Here is a 22,500-nt window from a genome sequence, read left to right on the forward strand (position 1 = left end):
TAGTTACTAGTGGGCCATTTGTGGATGGAATTATACAGAATTTGGTCATAAATATTGGGAGCGAGCGCACCATAAATGTGTCGAATTGCGGAAGTGAACCATACCGTCCAGTCTAGTGCGGGCGAGTGGCCGAAGGTTTGAGCGGAAGCCATGCCCATGCCCATGCCCAAAGAGCCCAAAACCGAGATGAGGTCGCGATCTGGCGCGCGTTTGTGGTGCTTCGGAGTAAGCTATCAAATTGAAATCAATCCATATCTGCCATGTCCATCATGTCTACACAGGAAGAGGGATTACAGCCCTTTTCGGGGGGTTTATGCGCGAATCCTTTAGAGGATCAGAGAACCGTGGACCCCGTACACCGCACACACCAACACTAATACCTCGGTCTGTCGGTCGTTTTGCTTCGTTCGGAAAATCCGATTAAGTCTATCGCGTCCATCGCCGCCGCCGTCGCCGCCGTTGGTTGATCCGGATAGCGTCTGGTCTTGTGGTCGCCGCGGTTGCTATAAAGGGAAGGGCAGGGCAGGGCCAGCCAGCAGCAACCCTTCGCTTTAAAGCTTCGATCTCTCGCTCTCCCTCTCTCTCTTCATTTCGTTGCCTTCGGTGAACAAAACCACAACGCGGAGAAGAATCTTCAATTTTCTCCCTGACTAAGCATTGAAGTGTCCGCTTTCTCCGGGCGGGCGCTCGCTTTCTTCCATTTTTTTAAAATGTTTTTGCGAACGAAAGTTCTCAATAACCACACCAACAGCAGCAGCAGCAGCGACGCACGATGCGTAGTAAGCGATGACTTACATGTCAAAGCGATTGATGGACTGTCAGTAGGCGAAAACGATGGATCGCATTTTCCAATTTTCTCGCCCAAAAACACGGTAAGCGCGATTACCGTGCAGCCGCAGCCAACGATGCACGATTTTGACGTCCTTTAATTTACCGTTTACGTGGCCTTGCGCGTGAGAGAAAGGGAAACCCCGGGTGAACGGGGAACACAATCTTGCCCTTCGCCTTCGCCATCGCCATCGTCATCGCCATCGCCGTATGCCGTTTATCATTTTTGATTGAATTGCTTCCTTTTATCCGTGAGTGCGCGTGGTCGTAGAGTGGTCCCACCTGTTCGCATCGCGGCTATCGTCCCGGTCACCGGTTGGATAGAATTTTCTCAATCGACCACACCACCCATCGTCGTCGTCGTCGTCGTCGTCTTCGAGGTCGGAGGACGTACCTTCATGATCTTGCCTTTATCTCCGTTCGACGCAGCTGCGGCCAGAAACGGTTTGGCGTTTGGGAGAGACTCATAAATCCATAAATCCGTCGCCGGAACGGAACGGATGGGGAGTTGGGTTGCACCAGACACGGAAGCACCTCTCGAGAGTGTGCGCGTTTCCTAGCAACCACCAGCCAAGTGTGCTACCGCTGGTTGGAAAATACATTTCCATGGAAATTTTGACCTTTTCCGTGTGCGCGCACACACTACCTCACACACATGGCGGACACGAACCGTACTCCGTGACTAGTGATTTGTGATGTTTCCCGGTGCTGCTAAAGTTAGTTCGCATTCCGTGGCCCCCTTAAGCTGGCACACCAGCTGCGTCCCGGGAGTGTGGCATACAAAATGGTCTCGTCCACCACCGCGTCCTCTTCGTCTAATTTTTCGGGTTATAAAAAGCCATAAAACACGAACCTCAAAACTGTTTCCTGTTGTTGTTGGTGTTGCCACTCGCCATCGTCACCGTAACCCCTTTTTGTGCACACAACTCCCAACCTATTTCCCCCGACAATCCGACACTCGAGGGACCGTTTTGGAACTCGCGGGCGCGCGCGTGGTATCCAGGGAACACTTCGAACACCTCGAGCACCGCTTGCTGAGGATTAACATTTTTCAAATTGTTTTCATATTTTTGTGATTTGATCGAACACAACCAACGGGCGACAGATTGATCGACTGACGGCTGTCTGCCTAAAGGCTTGGCTGGAATGGCCACTCACGCGAACATGCGTGAAAGCCAGCCAGCCAGCCAGCCAGCCTGCCAGGGGAACCAGTGTTGTTTGAGGAATGGTCATAAACATTTATGATCGCTCGCATCGCATCATCGCATCGATCCCGAGCCCGAAAAGCATCTCCCGTTCGAACTCGATGCATTTCGAGGTTGCACGAGGCTGTCGTGTGCATCCTTCCCTCAGCTGGCCGTTCAACGGGATGGCTTTTACGGCCTCGTGCGCACGGCCTTGCCCAAGGGATGTGAAGATGTGAGGATTTGTGTGTTTCGATGTGTGTTTTTGATCGAGTGCTCGAGAGTGTTAAGCGAGGGAACGGGAATCCGAAATCCGTTAAAAGTGGGACCTCTCTATGACCTAGTGCATTCCGGTGGCTGTTCCGAAATGGAACCGAGCCGGAACGATAGAAACACACGGCCAGATGTCAAAGTCAAACCGACTCCCAGAAACCGATGCGGTCACGATCCATTAATTGGGGCATCCTAGCACCAGGGGGCACCTCCTAAGGCATCCTCGCACCGATCGAAAACCCATAATCTTCGACACCCCGAGGCCAAGCCACCGCTTAATCCGGCGACAGGACGCGTGTGGAGCGAACAAAAAACATACAGAGGGTACAGAAGACGAAAAAAAACGGAACCAAGACATGCGTTGTTCACGCAAACAATATGGCACGCCTCCGACAGCTCACATCAACGACACATCATCGAGCAATCGACACGGGACAAGACACGGGGACCCCTCCTCGCGGGACAGAGGAACATCTGGCAAACATAAAGCGACACCCAAGCGAGTTCTTGGCGGTGCGTCTTGTTCTAAAGATCACGATACGCGAGTGGGCCCCGAGGGCACTTTATGCTCTACTTCCAACGACAACGACAACAGCTCGAGTGAAATGAAGTGTCAAACGATGATCACCACACGTGGCGCAAAACCAAAAGGGACCTCTTCAGGACCGGTGACATACCCCCGATGGGATCCTTCCTTTGATGAGGTGATAAGTGTTCGCCTCCTGCACCCTTCGGAGACTCGGATCCAGATCGGAGTCGGAATCGAGTAATTATAGAGACCCCGCGTCTCCGACTTGGGGGTCAACAAAAGAAGCGACAAGTCAGCGTTTGTGATTGGGAGCTCCAGGAAGCCCTTCCCGTCGCCCTGACGACTCTTTAATTGATCTGACCGGACCATACGCGCCAAGCTAATGAGCCGCACAGCATAAGCAACATCACATCATCACTAGAAGAAGAAGAAGCAGAAGTCCATCGGTGTTCTCCTTCTCCTTTTGCGACCGGCTGGCTGCACACACACACGCACACACACAGGACTAGGGGACGATTTATGGTACATTCTTCTAAACAAACCATAGCGCCATTAGTGCGACAGGACGACAAGCGCGCGAGTTGGACCGTAATCCGGATAGGAGGGCACCTCCCAAGCACCTCCTGGGCTTGATTCCCGAACAATTAACAGCTCCCTCGATTCCGCGCGCACTGACCTTTCTCTCAATCTCTCTCTCTTTCTCCCCGTGAGTGACACAATCGGACCAACATCTGTTCCACTTACCAAACTGCACTCCCCTTGTTTGTGGATTGTGGTCTGTCCAGCAGCAGCAGCAGCAGCAGCAGCAGATGAGGTCGATTTAATTGTTCCCATCATCCAGCAGAACCTACCAGGTCCCTGGGTCTGGGCAGAATGTCCTTTTTCGCAAACCCCGTGCCCAGGGTTTTCCAAATTGTTTCCTTCCACTGTCCACTTTGGTCCTTCGGTCCATCGCAATCATTCTAATGTGTCACGTGCCACCACTGTCCCCGAAAAAGGTGCGCGGCACGCAGCTACCGATCGATAATGGCTTCATCATTAGCACCGGAACCGGCACCGGCACCCCGGCACCAGGGCTCTGGTACCATCTCAGGGAGCATCTCGAATCGTCGTCTCACCGGATACGCCGGAAAATCGTAGGAAGTGATAGAAAAATAATTTCCTCCAACCGGCGATTACGGGGATCGAGCAGCAGAAGGGTAATCTTATTGCCCGACGGTGGTTGCCCCGGAGAATGGAAAAAGGGACAAACACACTCCATTTTATAATTGCCATCGGGCTATTTCCGTTCTTTATTCCGTACTGTCGCCGTGGTATGGCCATCGATTGGACCCGTGCGTGTGTGTGTGTACGTGTGTTAATCTCTGAAATTACCAACACGTGGTCGGCCCACGAAGCCAAAGACACCGAGCCCAGAGAAGGAAAGAGAGCGAGGTCTGTGCCGGTCTTAAGATTTATTGTCTCAACGCTCAAGATTTACTACCTTCATGGTTTCAGTCATGGTCTCGTGTTCTCGTGCTAGGAGCCCTAGCAACTAGGAGGTGTTCCCGACCACTCCCCGGACCCATGTCCTTTTGCCCTTCATCCGGTCGAGGTCGAGAACGAACCAGTAAACCGATGAACCGGTCGGTCGGTTCCCGGATTGAAGGCGAACGCATTTTACAACCTGCGGCGCACTCAACACGATCCGGTTCCGGGCCGGCCACTCTAGGATTGGCGACCCTCAACGACAGTCTGGATTGCACTCTGGTTAAAGTTTCAATTGGCTTAATGGCCATCATCCGGGCAAATGGCCCAAAAAAAATGGCCTCATAAAACGTGTAATCAAGATAGATTTCATATTCATAATTCCCGCGAAGGCGATCCCGCGCAAATCCCGCTTAATGCGTCCTTGCCAGAGAAGTGCATTGTGACTCCTGCTGCAGTGCTTCTGTTCGGACATCTTCGCATTGTGTGTCCACGATCAGCACCCCCAAAAAAGGTCAACGCGGGATTGCATCGTGCCACCGTCATCGCACGTCGGTGCGTTGGTAGATAATTGTCCAATAATTTATCGCTTCTTACGGTCCACCTGGCCGCTAGGTTGGCGTTCCATTACAAGGGCATTCCAGGCCCAGAGTGAGCGTTGCGACATATGGCTTGTCGGGTGGCGTAATCACATCGCCGCCAACCCTCCGCCGGATCTCATCGAATCCGTTCCGATTCCCGGGTGTACGCTGCTGCTGCTGGAGGGCTGCTAGCGCTTTGAGGAATGAATTACTTTCAAAACAATAGTGAACCTAATAACAATCCCGAGGAGAAAACTCCCGTAAATCATAACTTTTTTTCGTTTTTAAAAAACCGGATCCGGATCCGTCGTGTTTCGTTGTTCTCGCTGTGCTCGTTCGTTGTGTGTTGGTTTTCGGTCTGTTTTTTTTTTTCTTTTGCTTTTTAATTTTTGATAATAATGTACCACTCTTGCGGCCATCCCCCTTTCATCCATTGAACCCTTTCCGGTGGCGAATCTTTTCTGATGCGTGCGTCATCGATCGCAGTTGAGGGGGGGGAGGGGTAACACTAACTCTCTTTAACCGGGTTCCGGGGACTCGTTGCTCTCAACCTACGACAACGACGGAACAGCAAATGGACAGATAGATCCCCGGGACAGGAGTCGCAATGTTTGGACGTGAGTTGATAATTGCGTTGGCTTTTTACGGTTAAAAGCGAGCAAAACGGATCGGTAACGAAGAAAGACACGCAGAGAGAGAGAGAGAGGAAGGACACCGACAAAGGCAGCAAAACATGGGCATACGATGTGCAGCCTCCCTACTCCCTTCCAGTAACAAGAGCAGAAACCATGCACCGATATCGGAGCCGCATTTTGCTCCTGTTTTGTGCTAAAAATTGTAAAAAAAAAATGAACCAAACCTTATCGCACTCGACCCGGCGGGACTCCGGCTTCGGAGGAGAAAAGGGGTTAAAGGGTTTTCCACCCGGAACCGGCCGGTGTGGCGCGTGGCCAACGAGAAGGGTAATGAGAAACGATGATACACGGTTAATGGGATTTTCTTTTGCAAACCGCCTTTTCACCGTCCACCGTCGATCCCCGATGCCCGGATCCGATTTCCGCATCCTGCCGAACGTCCTGCTCCGGTGCTAAATGCCAACCGACCGACCGACCGATCGGAGTGGGGAAGGGGTTACCCTTCATCTTCTTTCCTTCCCTTCCCTTCCCTTTTGGCCAGAACAAGCAAAACTGTCCATCATCATTCCAGCGGCGTGGTGCCACACCTTTCGATATCACATTTCCAACCTTTTCCAAAAGCCGGTGTCCTGCAGAGAAGATTCCTCGGCAGCTTTTCCACAGAAGTTGCGAATGGAAACTTCGTCCCAAAAAAAAATTAAACAAAAAAACATGACCAGGCCACCCGGGGGACAGCGCGGTGGTGGTTTGTTAATATATTTAATTATCCGGGGGCCAGAGGCGAAGGATTCCTGCTAAATAGCCATGATGTGGCGATTTTTTTGTCCTTTCTCTCTCTCTGTCTCTCTCTTCCGGTGCATGGGTCCCTTCCGACTGTGAGTCGATATCGGTCGGGGTCCTGGGGATTCAACCACAACCACGGAAATGATGTGCATGCGGGGAGGGACACTGCGTTTGAAGCGACCGACAAAGGCATGCGCCCTGCGATGATGCAACGTAAATTTCGTGTCCAGTTAGTTTGACAAATTGTTGTTAACCCACCCTCGGGATGCGGTGAGGTTCACTTTCCAGGATTTTATGCCGTTCGTGGTAATGATGCCGGTTTTTAATTTAAATTTGTTTCAAACCACACATCCTAGGTGGCGCTAGTGACGCGTAAAGTTGTTCGAGCGGACGCCGTGCGAGGGCGCTCGCGAAGCTGGTTTGCTTGAAATATGTTTCATTGGAAATTGCTCGCATGCATCTGTTGCATACCTTCAGGGATTCAATTTTCAAGCATAATTTTAGGGATTGGATTTTTATCACCTACCTTCAGGGGTTTTAACTGTACAGTGTTGATCGATAGAATATACACATTTTACCCAAAAAAAATATGCGAAAAATGGGCCGCCTTCCGGCCTTACATGAACCATCCTGGGTATCATCAAATAACGATGAGAATGCTCTATCACCCACCCACTTATTAGCTTTTGTTGTATCAAAGATAATTTAATTCGTTCATTTTGAATTTAAATGTGTAACCACGTGTCAATCACTTAAACAAGAGTTAATAACACTAGATAAAGTTCCTGCGCAGTACAATGTTTAGTAACCTTCTGCTCATACTTCTCTACCGTTTAAAGTTAAATTGCTAAGTGATTTCTCAATTTATCCGCTGAAAGACTAACCCCCTGTTACGCACCACGACAGGAGATTGCATTTCTGGAGGAATGACCGTATTACACTTATCTGGTGCATCTCCTGCGAGCGGCCATTCCCTTTCCTGCCCCACCTTATCACTGTCTCGCGATCGTCGTATCTGTGACTGATTTTCATCATCCATCGCCGTCACCAGATGTGGCAGTGGCCATTGTTCCGCGGTTCAGCACCCACTCTGCACAAGCAACTTGTAGCGAGCTCCTTGGCCGATGTGAGAAACCAACACAGAAGCGCGCATTGTTCTGACCACGGGGCGGGGACAACCGCAACCCTTGGACAAGTGATTCCTCGTCTGGAGTGTTCTAACGTGTCCATTGAAATGGGAGGTAAATAATGAAACAGAATCTAAAAAAATACCTTTACACCCCGAGACGATGAACCTTGGGATGTCTATTTCCGGATAAACGAGTTGGTCACGTTTTGCCGCAAGACGCAATCACACTTACGGAGCACGGTGTCTTCACTATCTCCCACACCAATCTGCTACACACACACACACACACACACACTAGAGGAGATCGGAAGGAAAATTATCAGTTGCATCGAGAGCGTTTACCGATCGATAGCCATGCATGCAACATGGACAGCACCGGGTAGCGATGCTAATGAGAGAAGGGTGGCCGGGCGGCCGGCCTCTTGTGGCCGGCATTAGACTTAATCACGGAAAATCCTTTCCGTATGGCCTGTGGTGATCGACTTGCTGGTGGAAAATGCCCGAAAGCAAATCGATTCCATTTTCCCCACCATTTACCACCGGATGGATACCGTTCCGTTCCTGGCGTATTCGTCGATTGGTGAAGTGGTTTGTAGCGTTGCCCAGATGAGCCTCGGTCCCGGTCCCGGCCCCTCACCGAGGCCAACGTTCGCGTCGTCGATCGCTCTCTGCATGCATCAACAACCTCCACCAAGCAGCCCACACACCACCACCACCGACAGAAACAGAGTGGCGGCCAGTATTAACATAAGCAAGCAGCAAGTACAAGCTTTTCCAACCCCCCGCCATGCGCCACTTTTAGAGGCCGACTCCTGGTCGAGGCCGTGGTCGCGCGCAGTGGCTTTTTATTTTATTTCTCCGCAACATTTTATCTGGCCCTTTTCCCCGGTTCCTCCCGCACCCGCACCCACACCCACAGGTGGTAACGGTTTGTGTTTGTGAATTTGAATAATGAAAGGGTCCAGTTGGGTTGGCGCGAAGCTTATCAGTTCCAACCAGCTCTTCACCCGTTCGTAGCACACGGGGCAATGTGTTCCGGAACCGGTTCGGAAGGCGCCGTCCAGCGCCATAGTCAGGAAAGTGTGGGAATTGCGCCTGTGTTCTGGCACACTGGCCGGTTAATTGCAGCCAGGAACGGACCCAAAGGGCTCCAACAAGGGTCAGAGGGAAGGTCTGACCGCCTCTCGAAAGAAGGAAACTCTCGTGTCTCGCGCTGGTCATCGCGCAAGGTGCAATAAGTTCTTTTACCGCGGCTCTGCTTCTGCTTCCGTGCATTTTGGTGCAGTGTGGAGTGTTGAGTGTGGCCTGGCCACGGTCTCGGAACGGCCAACGATGCTAAGAATACAATGCAGAGAGCTAATTGTGTTGGATGGTCCTCCGTCCCCCCTCTCGCCCCCTTTTCGGCCGTAGTCAGTGGCTCGTGAAGGTAAGGAAGAGCCACCAGCCACTGTGCTGGTGCTGGTGCCCAAAACATAAAACCCAGGAGAAAGAAAATTAGACCGTCCGACCGACCGACCGACCGAGTGACGACGACGCTTCGGAGCCGGAGCAAACAAACGAACTTATCGAAGTGCATCGGTACGAGACGTCATTAAGGGCCGCCAAGGGACGCACCTCGTCCCCTGCTTCCTGCCCAAAGAACCATGCCTTCACTCACTGACTGACTGTTATGTAGCGCATGGCCATGGCGGGGAGTGAAACAATCGAAAAATGAAGGTTCTCTTCGCTTGGCTTCCCAGTCTCGTCTCCTGTCTCCTGGCCTGTAATAGCCCAGTCTTTCGATTCGACTTTCACGAGGAAAAGCCACCAAAACGTCTCGTGTTATCACCTGAGAGAGGTCTGTGTGTGTATGTTTCGATGCGGTGCGGTGCGGTTGCGGCTGTCAATTTGCATACTAACCCCAAAAACGGTCCAAGTAGGCGAAGGGAAGGCTTCAGCCAACCGCAAACGGACGGGGATCGCTGGATCGCGATTGGAATGCATAAATCGGCTTCACTAAAGGTGGCGGCCATTGCGGATGTATGCAGTTGTTCCGCCGTGTCGTCTTCCGTCAGCCCTAAGTCAGCCACTTATTCCATCGCAACCGTCGCGTGTGTCCACGCCTCGCTCACGGGAGGCGGTTGAGGGGGGCCAAGGTTAGTTTTGTGGGAAATGAAAAATCTATGTTAATTGAATTAAATAGATGGTCACCACCGGAATCACGGGATGTTCTTTAATGTTGGCCGAATAAGCGTGTCTTTCCGTTTCGTGTTGTCCGCTGCTCATAAGCGACCGACTTTGAGGGACGGTCTGCGGTCTGCGAACGATTTGTTGTTTTGGATCAAAAACTCGAGATTAAATTTCTCTTTCCCGGTTGGCCATTGTTGACTTAGTTGTTGGAATCTTTGCCAAGAGCGGGAAAAAACCTGCCCTCGAGCACTGCTGGACTGTTGGAACTTGGAACCGCGACAGCTTCCTGAGTGCTAATGAATGGCCTGATGAAATGATGGTTTTGCGAGACGAAGAAGAGCGCATTAGTGTTTAGATAAGACAGTAAACCGTTTAGCCGCATTGCCGGGATGGCCAACCGCCTCCTCTCTCGCATGATTTGTCGATAGAATTCAACGGCCATTTCCTCCCGTTATCCAAAGTTGAAGGCACGGCAGAGGAGGATGAAGAAAAGGGGCAAAAGACGGTTGTTGTTTTTTAAATGATTTTTTGTCAAAAGCACCATCATCAGCAGAAGCAGCAGCAGCATCATCATCATCATCATCATCATCAGGATGCAAATGCGTTTCATCACTGCATTTATTGCGATCGAAAGCGCACGACGGGAAGGAGGACGAGCGGCCATTTATGCGGCGTTGCTGTTTCCGCAAGAACGGCATGCGAACCACTCCGGTGATCCAGCGAAGATGAAATGGAAAAGCGGCACCGCGGCGCTTGCTGGCCATTTTCCACCGAAGAAAAGCGACGCTTGAAGAGAAGCGTTTTTTTTGCTCCCCTCCGGCATTTGTTTCTCAGTTTCTCTCCGATCTTACGTGAGATAGGTATGTTTCTTGGTGAGGCGTGGAGGAATGGAGCTATGCGCCGTTGCTACCGTTAATGTTGCTAACCATTATGTGTTTGTAGCTAATGTTGTGGCTGTTTTACATGCATCTCGCCTCACGCTGCAACCTCTTATGTGTGTGTGTGTGTTTTTTTTTTTTTCGTTGGTTTTTCATTTCTTTCAGTTCTTTAGTTCGTTTAACGTTTTCATTTCTACGTCGCTGCTCAACAACGAACGAACCACCTTATCAACATTGTAGCTAATAATGAGCGACGGTAAACACAATACTGTTGCTGCTGGCAAATGACCAACGGCGTCGAGTGGTGGCCGTGGCCGTTTCGGTTTTTCATATGTGCCGACTGGACACCACTACACTTTGCCACAGTAAAAGTGACCCACTTTGTAGTGATGTGGCTTCGAGAAACCACGCCAGCCACGGTGATTTAATCGGGGAAAAGAAATTGAGAGTTGATTTTTGGAAATTTGTCGGAAAATGTGATGCGACCATCCACCGCACACACACACACACACACACACGCACAGGTCGTGTTGGAGAGACAACTTTTCCAGATGGCTTTCTCTTGATGGTGTTGGTCGCCGGAGCAAGTTTGTGGACGGAAGATTGTCTCTTCCGAGAGGAGGTGGCCAACTCCCGGCACAAACACACATTCCACGTCGTGGTGGAATGAGAATCATCGCTTAACGATACTTCCGGAGACACCCTAGCCAGCACCAAGACGACGGATGGCGGTGACAATGATCTCGAGACCCCTCCAAGAATGTTGGTCTAGGCGCTCCTCTTCCTCCTCCTCATCTTCCTCCTCCTACTCCTCGCCGAGAGCCAACAGGTGGGCAATGTTCTCTAATCTACTGTTTCACGCCCGTTCTACACACACACAAACGTACGGTGGATCGTCGTTTTATGTTTCAGCAAAAGGGTAGCCGGCGCTGGCGATGGTGGAAACGGAACGCAACATAAATCGGACGGATGCGTAAGAACAATGAGCAGAAGGAGGAGCTGCTGCGGCTGCTGCTGCTGCTGCGGCTGCTGCTGCTGCTGCCTTTGAGGGGAGAATCTCAGAATCAGAACACGAAACGGATGAAGAAGTGGCGGCCATTGGCATCATGGTCCAGTGGTTTGCTGGCGGAAGTTGCTCCACGATGGGGCTGGAGCCAGCGTCCACAGTGTGCTGCTTCCAAAAACACGGCCAAACAATAGCTTCTCGATGATGATGCTTGAAAGAGAGAAAGGGAGAGAGGGAAGGTCAGGAACTAGGGTCGATTTGGTGGTGGTATAGGGTGGTAGCACACAAAACCCCTCGGCACAAAGTTAATTATGCTAACGGTTCCCGATCACAACAACATCTCAGGCATCGTCGTGATTAACTCGCTCGTCGTGGTTTAGGAACGCGAAAAATTCGATCTTCGACCATAATTTATGTGATCGCTGAATCGCTGAAATTGGTTTGCTCTAAACCGCTTGCTCATCACAAACACACACACGGCCGCTCTCGCAGTCACGCTCATAACGGTCTGTGGTCCTAGGGCAGCTCGGAAAAGGCGTGAAAAATTCGGAAAACAACCCCAACAATACATGCGCGCCGAGGCAAAGACCGGACCGGCGAGAGGTGTTGAATTGGTTTTTCCGGTATTTCGGTCCGAGCCTTACGTCATAATTCGCGCATTCGATCAGCAGCACCATCGGTATCGATCGATCCATAAGCCACCACCACCATCACCAGCCAACCCGGGAAGCCAATTGCATAAAGTGTGTTGTGGCCAGTGCTGAAAATAAGGCAAAAAGTAATTGTTGAACGAATGAAGCAACAAACGAGGAAACCTCGGGCGAGAGCCGCACGGCGTAGAAAACGGTAGATGTTTCGGACACCAACATACGAGAGGCAAAGGGGGGGGGGGGGGGGGGCGATTATGGACGCTCCGGGCCGACTGTTCCGCTCCCAGGTCCATATCGATGGAGGCGCGCCGTCCACCGACCGAGGGCGAGTACTTCCTCGTTTCGTTCTTCGGAGGTTTTGATTATCGGAACAGATGCTTCACCAGACACACACCGAAACACCGACACCGACACACGCACGGTTTAGTGGCTTTTTTCGTGGCGAAATGACCGTAATTTTGGCCGCCAGCAACCGAGCATCGTTACATGCGGCGAGGATTTTGAAATGAAAACAAACACCGGAAGAGGCTTGGAGGAGGGCTCATCGTAGTGCTCGGTGATCGTTGCTAAGGAACCCCCCGTCTGAGGAAGAAGACGCGAAAAGGTGTGTCGGTGTGTGTGTGTGTGTGCGTGTGTTTGGTTTCCTCAAAAGCCCGGCATATGTTTGCGTCCATTATGCTGCCAGTTTTGATTGCACGGACCGAGAGCCCGTGGTGCGGAATATGATCTTGTGGCCAGTGGAGTGCCATTTGTCCGAGGTCGTCTCTAGCACACCGGCGCACGAGTTAAGCACGCCTTTTGCCGCTTGTTAGTGTAATTGAAGCGAGAAACGACAGCAGAAGAGAGGAGAGGAGAGAGAGAGAGAGAGAGAGAGAGAGAGGAGGGAGCCTTCTGCGATGATTCATAGGCTTCGATATTTGATCCCCGGGGTGTCATGCTGTGGCCACCGGGTTTCGCAAGCGCCGCTGTCTACTCTACTCGTGGCTTTCTTAATCGTCCCGTTTTCTTAATTTACTCCTTCCCGGGACGGACACGAGACGACCATATGACGCCATCGACGCCGCCGCCGGAACGCCTTGTCCGGTATCCGGATGAGACGCGCGTGCTCTTAACCGGCTTCGGCCGGGCCCTCTCCTTCGCCGCTCGATGAATTTGATACTTTTTAATTAAAATAATCGATGCGATGAGTCGGTTTGACCAGCTGGTGGCCAAACTGGATGGATACCAGCATGATTCTAGTAGCAGCAGCAGCAGCAGCAGCAGCATCATGCGACAGCATTGCTTTCGTCTGCGACCCTCAACTAATTGATTTTGTGTTCCATGCGCCCAGAGTGCGCTCGCTCCTAAATCATCTCATCTCGTGGGGGGGCAGGACGGGAGACGACGGATGACTCCCTCGTCGCAGTCACAGGGGACATCTACGACAAATCTTTTTCGGTTGCACAATTCGCAACCGAAACAAGCGCCCTCGCGGGGACACAAATCATCGGCGACGCGGCGCATCGTCGTCGTCGTCGTCGTTGCATCCGCACCAGTGATCACTCCTCCTTCTCCTCCCGCATGGCGCAGTCGTTCTATTTTTATGAGTTCACCGAAGGCCACAGACTCCATAGCCGGGAGCTGCTTCGCCAGAGACTCGCGTTTTCAGATTGTTCACATTTACACAACACCATACGACTCTTCGGTGGCACAGTTCTTGGTCGCTTTATTGTAGAGTTGACACTACACTAGGCTTACGTCATGATGGCGTTCGGTGGCCACCAACCGGAGAGCGTACTCCGTCTGTTTGTGTAGACACCCGGAGAACAGATATCGGAGATCGTCGCTGCCCGGTTAAGAGATTCCGGTTAACCCTTCGGCCGACGACGACGACGACGACGACGACGGCGAGACCTAATTTCTCAAAAGTACATTCGTCGTTAGATCAAACAATACACGTTGTTCCGCGCACCTTATCCCCTCCCGGTTTAGGTTAGAAAAACATGCGTAACTACATTCCCACTGGCCTATATGCTAGCCATGAAGCCAATGCCCACACGATTAGAGCAGCAGCAGCAGTTGTACCACTTCTGGTGTACGAGAGAGTCTTCTCGGCCAAGGGACGTGTTATTCAAACAAGATTAATAACCCGTACAAAAACCCGGGCAAAGAGAATGTTCCTCCTACTCCAAGCTTCAAGCGCGTTCTTTGAGAATTCCATTTCACGGACGTGACAACTTGAGTATCCCGGATCCAGCCCGTTACACATGCTCGTGCCTTGGGGCGGGGCCCATGTCTCAACCGCTTCGAGTCGCTTTTTTAAAAACTTTTGTGGAATTGGTCTCGGTCGGGGCTGGAAAGTTTTAATTTCCCGTAAGTAATGTTTTTTTGCAAACATAAAAACCGCCCCCAAAAGGCATTAAACGCTCGCTCTTTCTCGTTGAGATCCACGACCAAAGCCTTCTGCCCTCTTCTGCCTGCTGCTACTATCGAGACGATGTCGATCATAGTGCGCATTGCTTTCACAAGTATTTTGCTTCTTTTATAGTTTGACAGCTTGCTGTCTTTCCTTTTCTGGTTTCAATCCCATCCGTCCGTCCGACTGTTCGATCGTCTAGTTTCTTGGTGCGTCGTCTGGGGGTCCTGGAGACCCGTTTCCGCGACGAGACATAGCCGAGTGTGTGTGTGTGTGTGTGGGGATTAGCAAACGATTCGCGCGGGGTTCAAACGACGCAGACAAGCCTTCGCGTCTGATTGATGATTCATACGCGTCCGCCCTCTCCTACGACCATTCGATGGCCCCCGGGGAGGGGGGAGGTGGAAGTGGGGTTTGATGAATTATTTAACGCCGCTCCATTCTACTCCATGCTCGTTTGGCAACCTTATTTTAATGCACCAACTTGAGTTATTATCTGATTTTTATGTACTTTATATTTCGTTTTAGGTGAGTGCCGAGAGGGAAAAGAAGCAGCAACCGAACGTCGCCGTTATGGATTCGTCATCCGCCTATGCCGTGAGTCTGATATTGAATGGATGCCGAAGGAGACTATGCGAATTTTAAAATTTCAACCAAATGGATGCCCGTTTTTAGCTGCATAATATTCACTTCGTGAGCTAGTGCCGCCATTCACTAACGCGACGCGATGAAATACCTCAACTAAAGGGACGAAATATTTGGTAAAAAGGATAGTCCCAGCCCTCACTCATCCGGTTGGTGGCGTACAGTCTCTGCGGGGCCTACCTGGCACATCAATCTTCCATTGCTCCGGATACCGGAAACGGCACGGACCCATCCAGACAGGCAGAGACCGGTTGGTGTCGGGCTTTGGTTTTTGCACAATTTGCATGTGCATATGCGTGGCCAGAGGGGGCGGTAGGGGAGGGGAGCGGATGCAGTACGTGTCTGCAACGTCACAGTCTCCCCGTCCGTCTCCCCATTCCCTTCCATTTCAATAATTCATTCACTTTATGTACTTTCGCTCGTCTGTGCCGATGGATGATGAGGGTGCGTGCACACGCCACCTGTGTGAAGGCAAAGGCAGGACGGGGTGCATGCTTGTGTGGCTGTTGTATGACGACGTCGTATGTTTCCACGCTAAAGACGAAGACCGCTTAGCCAGCCCAGGACACGCCATGCCACTGTGCTCCCTCTGCTTGTGTGTGAAGCAGCGCGATAGCGGCTGTCATTAGCAAGAAGGGGGCTCGATCAATGCGCCGGGATGAATGGTGGCCACATGTTTTGCCTTGCCTGTGCGTCATCTGGCATCAGGCATGGGGGGGAAGGGGGAAGCATTAATCCTTGCAGGACGAATTGCTAAAATGCCGCCAGGATGCACAGGTGCAGGACGACGATTCGCGGCCGTATCCATGTCTCTCTTTATCTTCCACGAATTCATACACAACCACACACGTGCAACCACAAACACACATACAACATGCTGGAAATGAGAGAGCAATCACTCTCTCTCTCTCTCTTTCGATGAAACATGAGAACATGAACGACAGCACAAAGGGAATATTGTCTGCAAATAGATGGCCAAAGATCCGAAACATGAAATGTTTTCTTATTCCCAAAGCTATAAATTTTCAGCAAAAACACTTTATCCAAAAGCGTTTGAATGGTTCAAAATTACAATTTCAATTGCAAGCGTATTTCGTATTGATGCAGATAAATTTAGAAGGTATGCTATGGAAAACAGGATATGAAGAATGTGGATTTAAAAAAAAACCTATTTTTAACAATGTTTCAACCAATAACAACCACCAAGCTCGAAGCATGAGTTTTGACCAGCCTTTTGAGTCAAATTTTTCTTTGTGCGCCTCACAACACCCTCAACAACCCTTATGTTGTCTCTCTCTCGACTGGAAAACTCTCAATTCTCGGAAGCAACATGATGCTCTCTTCTTTTAAAAATCCGTTGTTTTGGGATGAAAAATAATTTTAAATTCCATTACACGAACAGAGAAAGAATGTTCTTTACTAAAAACAGATAAAAAGCATTCAGACATGATTGAAATGAGGATGAGCGATGAAGAAAGAAGGGGACAGTACACCCCCGTGGAGGCGCCAACGGAGGCGCACGGTTCTCTCTGGCGACAGAGAGCGCGGCTCGCTCACTTTCTGGCTCAACCTCGACGACAGCGGACGTTGGTCGTTACCGCGCTGCCGCTGCTATTGCTTCGAGATAGTGTTTTGTGAAAATCAACAAAGTGCGTGTTGTTCGCCGTTCGTTCGTTCGTTCGTTCGTTCGTTCGTACTCTGCGCTCGCCTGCTGCGTGTGTTGTGTGTTGTCGCTTTTTGCTGTTATTTTTAAAACACACTATCGCACTCACAGTAGTCCACACCGTCGTCAGTGTGGGGATAGTTGGAAAAACACCAAAAGAGCTACGACGAAGAACACGAGAAGAGGGTTCTTCTCGATCTTCAGACGACGACGGGTGACGACGACGACTACGGTAACGGGTTTGTGTGTTTGCCCTCGAGAGTGTGTCTCGTGGTCTCGCGTGGTTGGTTGTGTTTGTGGCGCGATCCCGATTTACATGCGCGAAGCGAGTACGCAGCAGCCGCAGTTTCAACTTCTTCTCCAGCGTTGGTTGTTGCGATCGATGCTCCGCATGAGATGTGCGGTGTGTTTCGTTTGAAGTGAATGATCTTGCGAGTCGCCATCGAACCCTTTTCTCGGTTTTGTGGCAGCCGGATGCCCCCGAAATTCGCCAAACAGCGGAAAGTGTGTGCTGATGATCATCTAGTGTCACCGACGACGACGTCGGTGATCGCCATCAGTACGGACGGCGAAGATCACCTGTTGTGAGCATACAATTTAGGTTCGTTTGTCCGTTGGCGAAAGAAAGTCCCCAGGTTGTCCGGAAAAGCCGTGCTGCTGGTGGTGTCAAGTTCCTCTGGAAGCCAGGGCCGGGTGTGTGAGAGGACGAGTGGATAAGTGGACCAATGATTAATTTCCTGGCCCAAGAAGATAATAACAGCGCGAGAGTAGCGGCGAATGGTGGTCAGTGTGTCAACCTCGCATGAGCATTAAGCCCTTCACTCCTCCCGTCCTACACGTCCCCGTACAGGCCCGGTCAGCTCGTCGAGGGCCACAAAAAAAACCGAAAAATCCCTCGCTTCGACCGCCTTATGCGCGTTGGTATGCGGATGTCTCTTTCGCTTCCAGAAGCGAAGAGTGCGTGCCGTCATTAACGGCGATTGACGATTCGGAGGCGGATTTGGTGGTGGCCCCGTGAGTGATAAATTGACCAATCCCACTCCACCGACCCCCTCCCCCCCAAAACCCCACACACATACACACCGTTGTGAGGGGTGAAAGTCGCGCGCGCGGTTTTTCGTGTCTCCGTCGCCGCCGTCTAGGGAGAGGCACGTGTGTGTGATAGCAACCGGGAACGGCAACGGTGGCCGGCGCTGCAGACGAGAGAAAGAAACCTTTCCAAACACCGCTCAAGTCCGCGGCCCCGGCGAGAAAGTGAAAACAAACTTTTGTGCAAAAGCGTGTTTGCGGGGAGTAGTGCGTATGTATTCGCTCACACGCTGGCAAATATTATGTTTTGTCTAGCCATTAGCCCCTAAAACGGAGGAGAAATTCGAGAGCAGCGAACAGACACCGAAAGGACGAACGAATCGATCGGAAGCCAGGGGTGGAAAGGATATACCCCCAGCATAGGCAGCACAGACCAGACATCGGTCCGTTGGTTGGTTGGTTGGTTGGTTGGTTGGTTGGTGATGATGAGTCATCCTGCCGTCCGCCTCCAGGCTCTTTTTCTCGCCGTGTGTAGAGGAATCGGAATGGTAGACCCATCACACAACAGCACATAACCATCCCCGTCGTCCCATTCCCTCTTTCGCAGGAGCAACGATAGCGAGTACATGATACGTAGGAAGGGACACAAACCAGCCAGATATACGCTTGTGGTGTGTCGGTGCCATTGGTCCGGTGCTCTTATATGCTTTCCAGCAACAAGCGCCCAGGCGCGTAGAGTGAGTTAGTTGTGTCGTGACAAACGTGGTTCGCTTGGTTCGCGCCACTGAAGGATTGACCTTCTGCCAACCCACAGACGGGAAGGGGGAAGGAGAATTGTGATTGAATTGGATCGAAACGAAACGTTGATCGACATTGGATGCTGCATGTAGGCCTCCTCCTCCTCCTAAGGCTTTCTGAGTGCACACATTGGCAATGAGTTCGTAATTACCTAGCGCGCAGTGGTGGTGTTGGTGGTGCTGGTGGTGGTTCGGGCCGGGCGGCCACGACTGAAACGAATTTAAATGTCAAAAGTGTAGTGTCCGCAGCAGAAGCATAAGAAGCTGCTCGATGATTGCCATTATTGGTGGCGCAAGGAGCATTGAGAAGAAAAAAAGTGTTCGGTAAGGCAAGCAAGCAAGCAAGCAAGCAAGCAAGCAGCAACCACAGGAGAAGCGAAGGGGGAGAGGAGAAGGTACAAACACAACACAACACGGTGGCCTTCCAAAGCGAAGGCGGTGAGCGCCGGTGGGTGCGTCAGGCAGTGATGGGTGTGCTCCGTTGGCGCGATCTACCGGGGAGCCGAAGCTCCCTGAACGCCAGCAACAACAACAACAACAACAACAACAACAACATCGGCAACAACAGCAACAGCAGCAACATTAGCAGCAGCCAGCATCATCACAATGGCAACATAAGCGCCAACAATGGCAATTCCAACACCTTACCACACCACAGCAGCACCGGGCGCAGCATCGAGGTAAGGACTTTCATCGGATGCGCGCAGCATAAACCGAGAGGAAGAAGTAGTAGAAGTAGAAGAAGATGGCGGCGATCGCGCACACGCGCAATTAACTCACCTAATGGCCACCCCTCCCCCCACTGGCTCCTCTGGTGTGTTGATGGGCATTCCGTTAAGAAAAATCGTTGCCAAGACAACGACGACGACGACGACGACCGCTGGTGATGATGTGTGGTGGGCACGCGCGCGCGCACAGATTGACACACAGTCTCGCACGAGCGGGGGGGAGGGGGGGGAATAAAGGGGATGTCGCTGACGGACTGATGATGTTTAGCAAATTTTCGTTTAAATTGCGTTTTGCGATGGCCCACAGCCAAGCCTATATGGACGCGCTGGTCGTTGATGGAACGTGCCAAAAGTCGTAAAGAAGAAGATGGCAGACGACAGCGCCAGCGCCTACTCGGTTCCTGGTGCTAGGTTAAGAAGCTTTGTGTGCCTTAAACGGGTCGTTCGGATGGCGTCTCTTGCGCCTAAGCTTGCCTTCTTTGAAAGAAGATACATTTATCATCGAAAAGATAAGCGCAGCCATGCAACGCCATTGCGCCGTTTATGGGCAGCATCTACACTCTGGCCGACACTGTCTGAACTTACCTTTCCCAAAACGCAGGCCCGAAACGACGACCACTATGGCCGGCCGCACGGTCGGCCCCTTCCGGCTCTTTAGCAGATGCAGATTAGGATTGTGCTGATAGCGACAGGCGACAAAGCCCGTACTTTGTCGAATGGTGCCGCCGAGTGGTGTCGGCACACACTGCCCCCCTCTCACTCTCTCGCTCTCTTTCTCCCTTCCATGCCTCGTAGCACGGACCTCGATGTATGCACATAATTTTATGCTTCCTGGAAGTTCCCAGAGAACTTCTGCCCCGTTCTGGATCACCGACCGCTCCTCCGGTCCGGTGTGGGAAGTGGATATGGCGGACAAGACACTTTCAACGCTTTTTTTTCCTTCATCTTGTGCCGCCTTCTTGCACACATTATTATCCTGCAAGACTTCTTCTCCCACATGAAAAACGTGTCGGTTTGGCCAACGGCGAGCAGATGTTGTCTGTGTGTTCGCGTTCCGATCCGTTCCGTTTCGTTCCGGTTCCGTTCTTTCGTTTGTTTAGCATTATAAAGTGCAGCATAAAAAGCAAACACACATTTGCTTCACGGTCCCCCCATCGGCATTCACACACACCTGCCTGCCTTGCTGGGGCAGGGGTTCTGGCGAGCCCGCATCGGCCATAGTATAGCAGCGTATTTATGGTCGCACCGAAAAGTGCGACCAGATGGTTGCGAGCGGAGAACTTTGTCCATTGCTTCCCCCTTCCTTGGCAGGCGTGAAAGTGCCGTTTCCTAATTAGTTTGTCACTTGAAAATGCTGGCCATTACCACCCGCTGCCACACCGAAGATGGCGACGAAGGAGGACGAGTGATAAGCTTCGCTTCATCTCAAATTGATAGCAACTGTCTGCTGACTGGCGGATGGCGCAGTTTGTTAAGTTATGCTGGCGTTTTGTCTTCGACGAAAGAAAGCGCCAGACGTCAGACCAGGCCAGAGTGTGTCTCCGCAACCCGGCGGCGGGCCCGTTGGGTGGCGCATTGGTACAATACCAGTTCCTGGCTTTCACTTCCTGTGACATGGATTGGAAACGCTCGACGCTGTGTCTCTCTCTCTCTCTCTCTATCTCGGTCTTTCGCTCGCGGCTTCCAATCAATCGCCTGTCGTTAGATGAGCTTTGTTGTGGTTTTCCGTTTTCCGGCAATATCTGTGTCATCGGATTCAGGTGGCCGGAGGGAGGTTGGAATGGTGGTTTCATTGGCCCATCGATGCTGCTTTATCTTTGAATATCTGACCCAATAGCAGTAGCACACGCGGCAACAGCAGCAGTAGCAGCAGCAGCAGCGGCACCGTTTCTGGTGTTCTGGTTTGTGAAGCGATCGTCGTCGTGATCGTGGCCCTAAACCCCATTCCTTCTAGCTTGGCGTCGTCGTCGTCGTCATGGCCTCGCCGCCACAGCGCCAAAATGTCATCGGCAGCATTACACGTCCGTCGACCAACCGAGAAACCGGTTGCGCACGCCTCGACGACGGAGATGGCTGTTCAGTGAGCGGATCGTGACGGTTGCGTGCTGGGTTGGGCTGTGTAAGAGAAGGAAGGTACTGCGACAGGCGTTCTGCACACACCGATCTCTCTCTCTCTCTCTCTCCTTCTGCTTCGACAGCCAACGAAACCTTGATCCCACCTTGAGCGTCGTTCCGGCGACTCCGATTCTCGGTTTTGTGATTTCATGCACCAAACCCACCACCGTCACCGGCACCACTCGATGAAATGCTCGGTTTGTGTGTGAACCCTTTACGAGTGAGCGCCCTGTCGATCTCGTTAAATGCGAGATTCCGTTGGCCTTAACTAGCGGTGCTGCCGACGGTCGGTTGCTGCGTTGCGTTGCGCCCAAAATTGGAACCACGTATGTGCAGCAGCATCCCCATCCTCCAAAACGGTCAACCATCTCTCGAACTCGTTGACACAGTCTCGCTGATGGCCAGAGATTAACTTCCTTCGCTTTTGCGGAGAGCTCTTCGCTCTCTGGCCATATCTGGCCAGTTTTTTTTTGGGCCATCATTGGCCGGTGCCTGTTGTGACATGAGCAGCATTCATGCGCTCTGGCGCCGTTATCCTGTCGTGGCGGCATAAACACTCTCGAAGGTCCTTGAGAAGGGACGGTTTTTACGACGATTGACTCACACGCTGGGGCGGAGAGGGCGGTCTTCTTACATCCCTCGGCAGAACCATATGTTTCGCTAACGATGATCGGGGTCGGAGGAAACTAATCTCTCCCGGGGTTTATGGTTGCGTGAGGGTAAAGGAAAGCTGAAAACAGAGACACAGAATGAGTAAAGGACCTTGAACACCACGCTCCTGTTGACCGAGGGAAGTGTTTATGGACTCGAGTCCTTCTTTTACAACCGATTGCAATATCCTTCTCTTCCCTTGTTCCGTGTTGTGTGTCGTGCGTATCTCGAAGAGATTAGCTGCGACATAGATTACTTTGTTGAGCGGCTCCGCTGTGGCTTTATGCTTCGAACATTACACCAACGATAATATATTCACTAAACAAGTCATCAGGCAGCAGTCGCAGCAAGCGAATGTTACTATA

The 22,500-nt window shown here is 51.6% G+C and overlaps 1 protein-coding gene across 11 annotated transcripts in view; it reads left to right on the top strand.

The window, feature by feature from the left end:
* LOC125950082 (rap1 GTPase-activating protein 1) overlaps positions 1-22,500 on the top strand; it is a 123,473-nt gene that overhangs the window by 74,201 nt on the left and 26,772 nt on the right. For 3 of the 11 annotated variants that reach the window (XM_049677704.1, XM_049677698.1, XM_049677705.1), the window contains exons 1-2: positions 16,812-18,287; positions 18,452-19,321. The exons of 4 other annotated variants lie outside the window; for them this stretch is intronic. In XM_049677704.1, the coding sequence (XP_049533661.1) occupies positions 19,109-19,321 (213 nt within the window). In that variant the 5' untranslated portion in view covers positions 16,812-18,287; positions 18,452-19,108. 4 more of the 11 variants (XM_049677701.1, XM_049677700.1, XM_049677699.1 and 1 more) reach the window with 4 other exon arrangements.

This window comes from Anopheles darlingi, chromosome 2 (assembly GCF_943734745.1).
Source record: "Anopheles darlingi chromosome 2, idAnoDarlMG_H_01, whole genome shotgun sequence".
In the NCBI taxonomy this organism is placed as follows: Eukaryota; Metazoa; Arthropoda; class Insecta; order Diptera; family Culicidae; genus Anopheles; species Anopheles darlingi.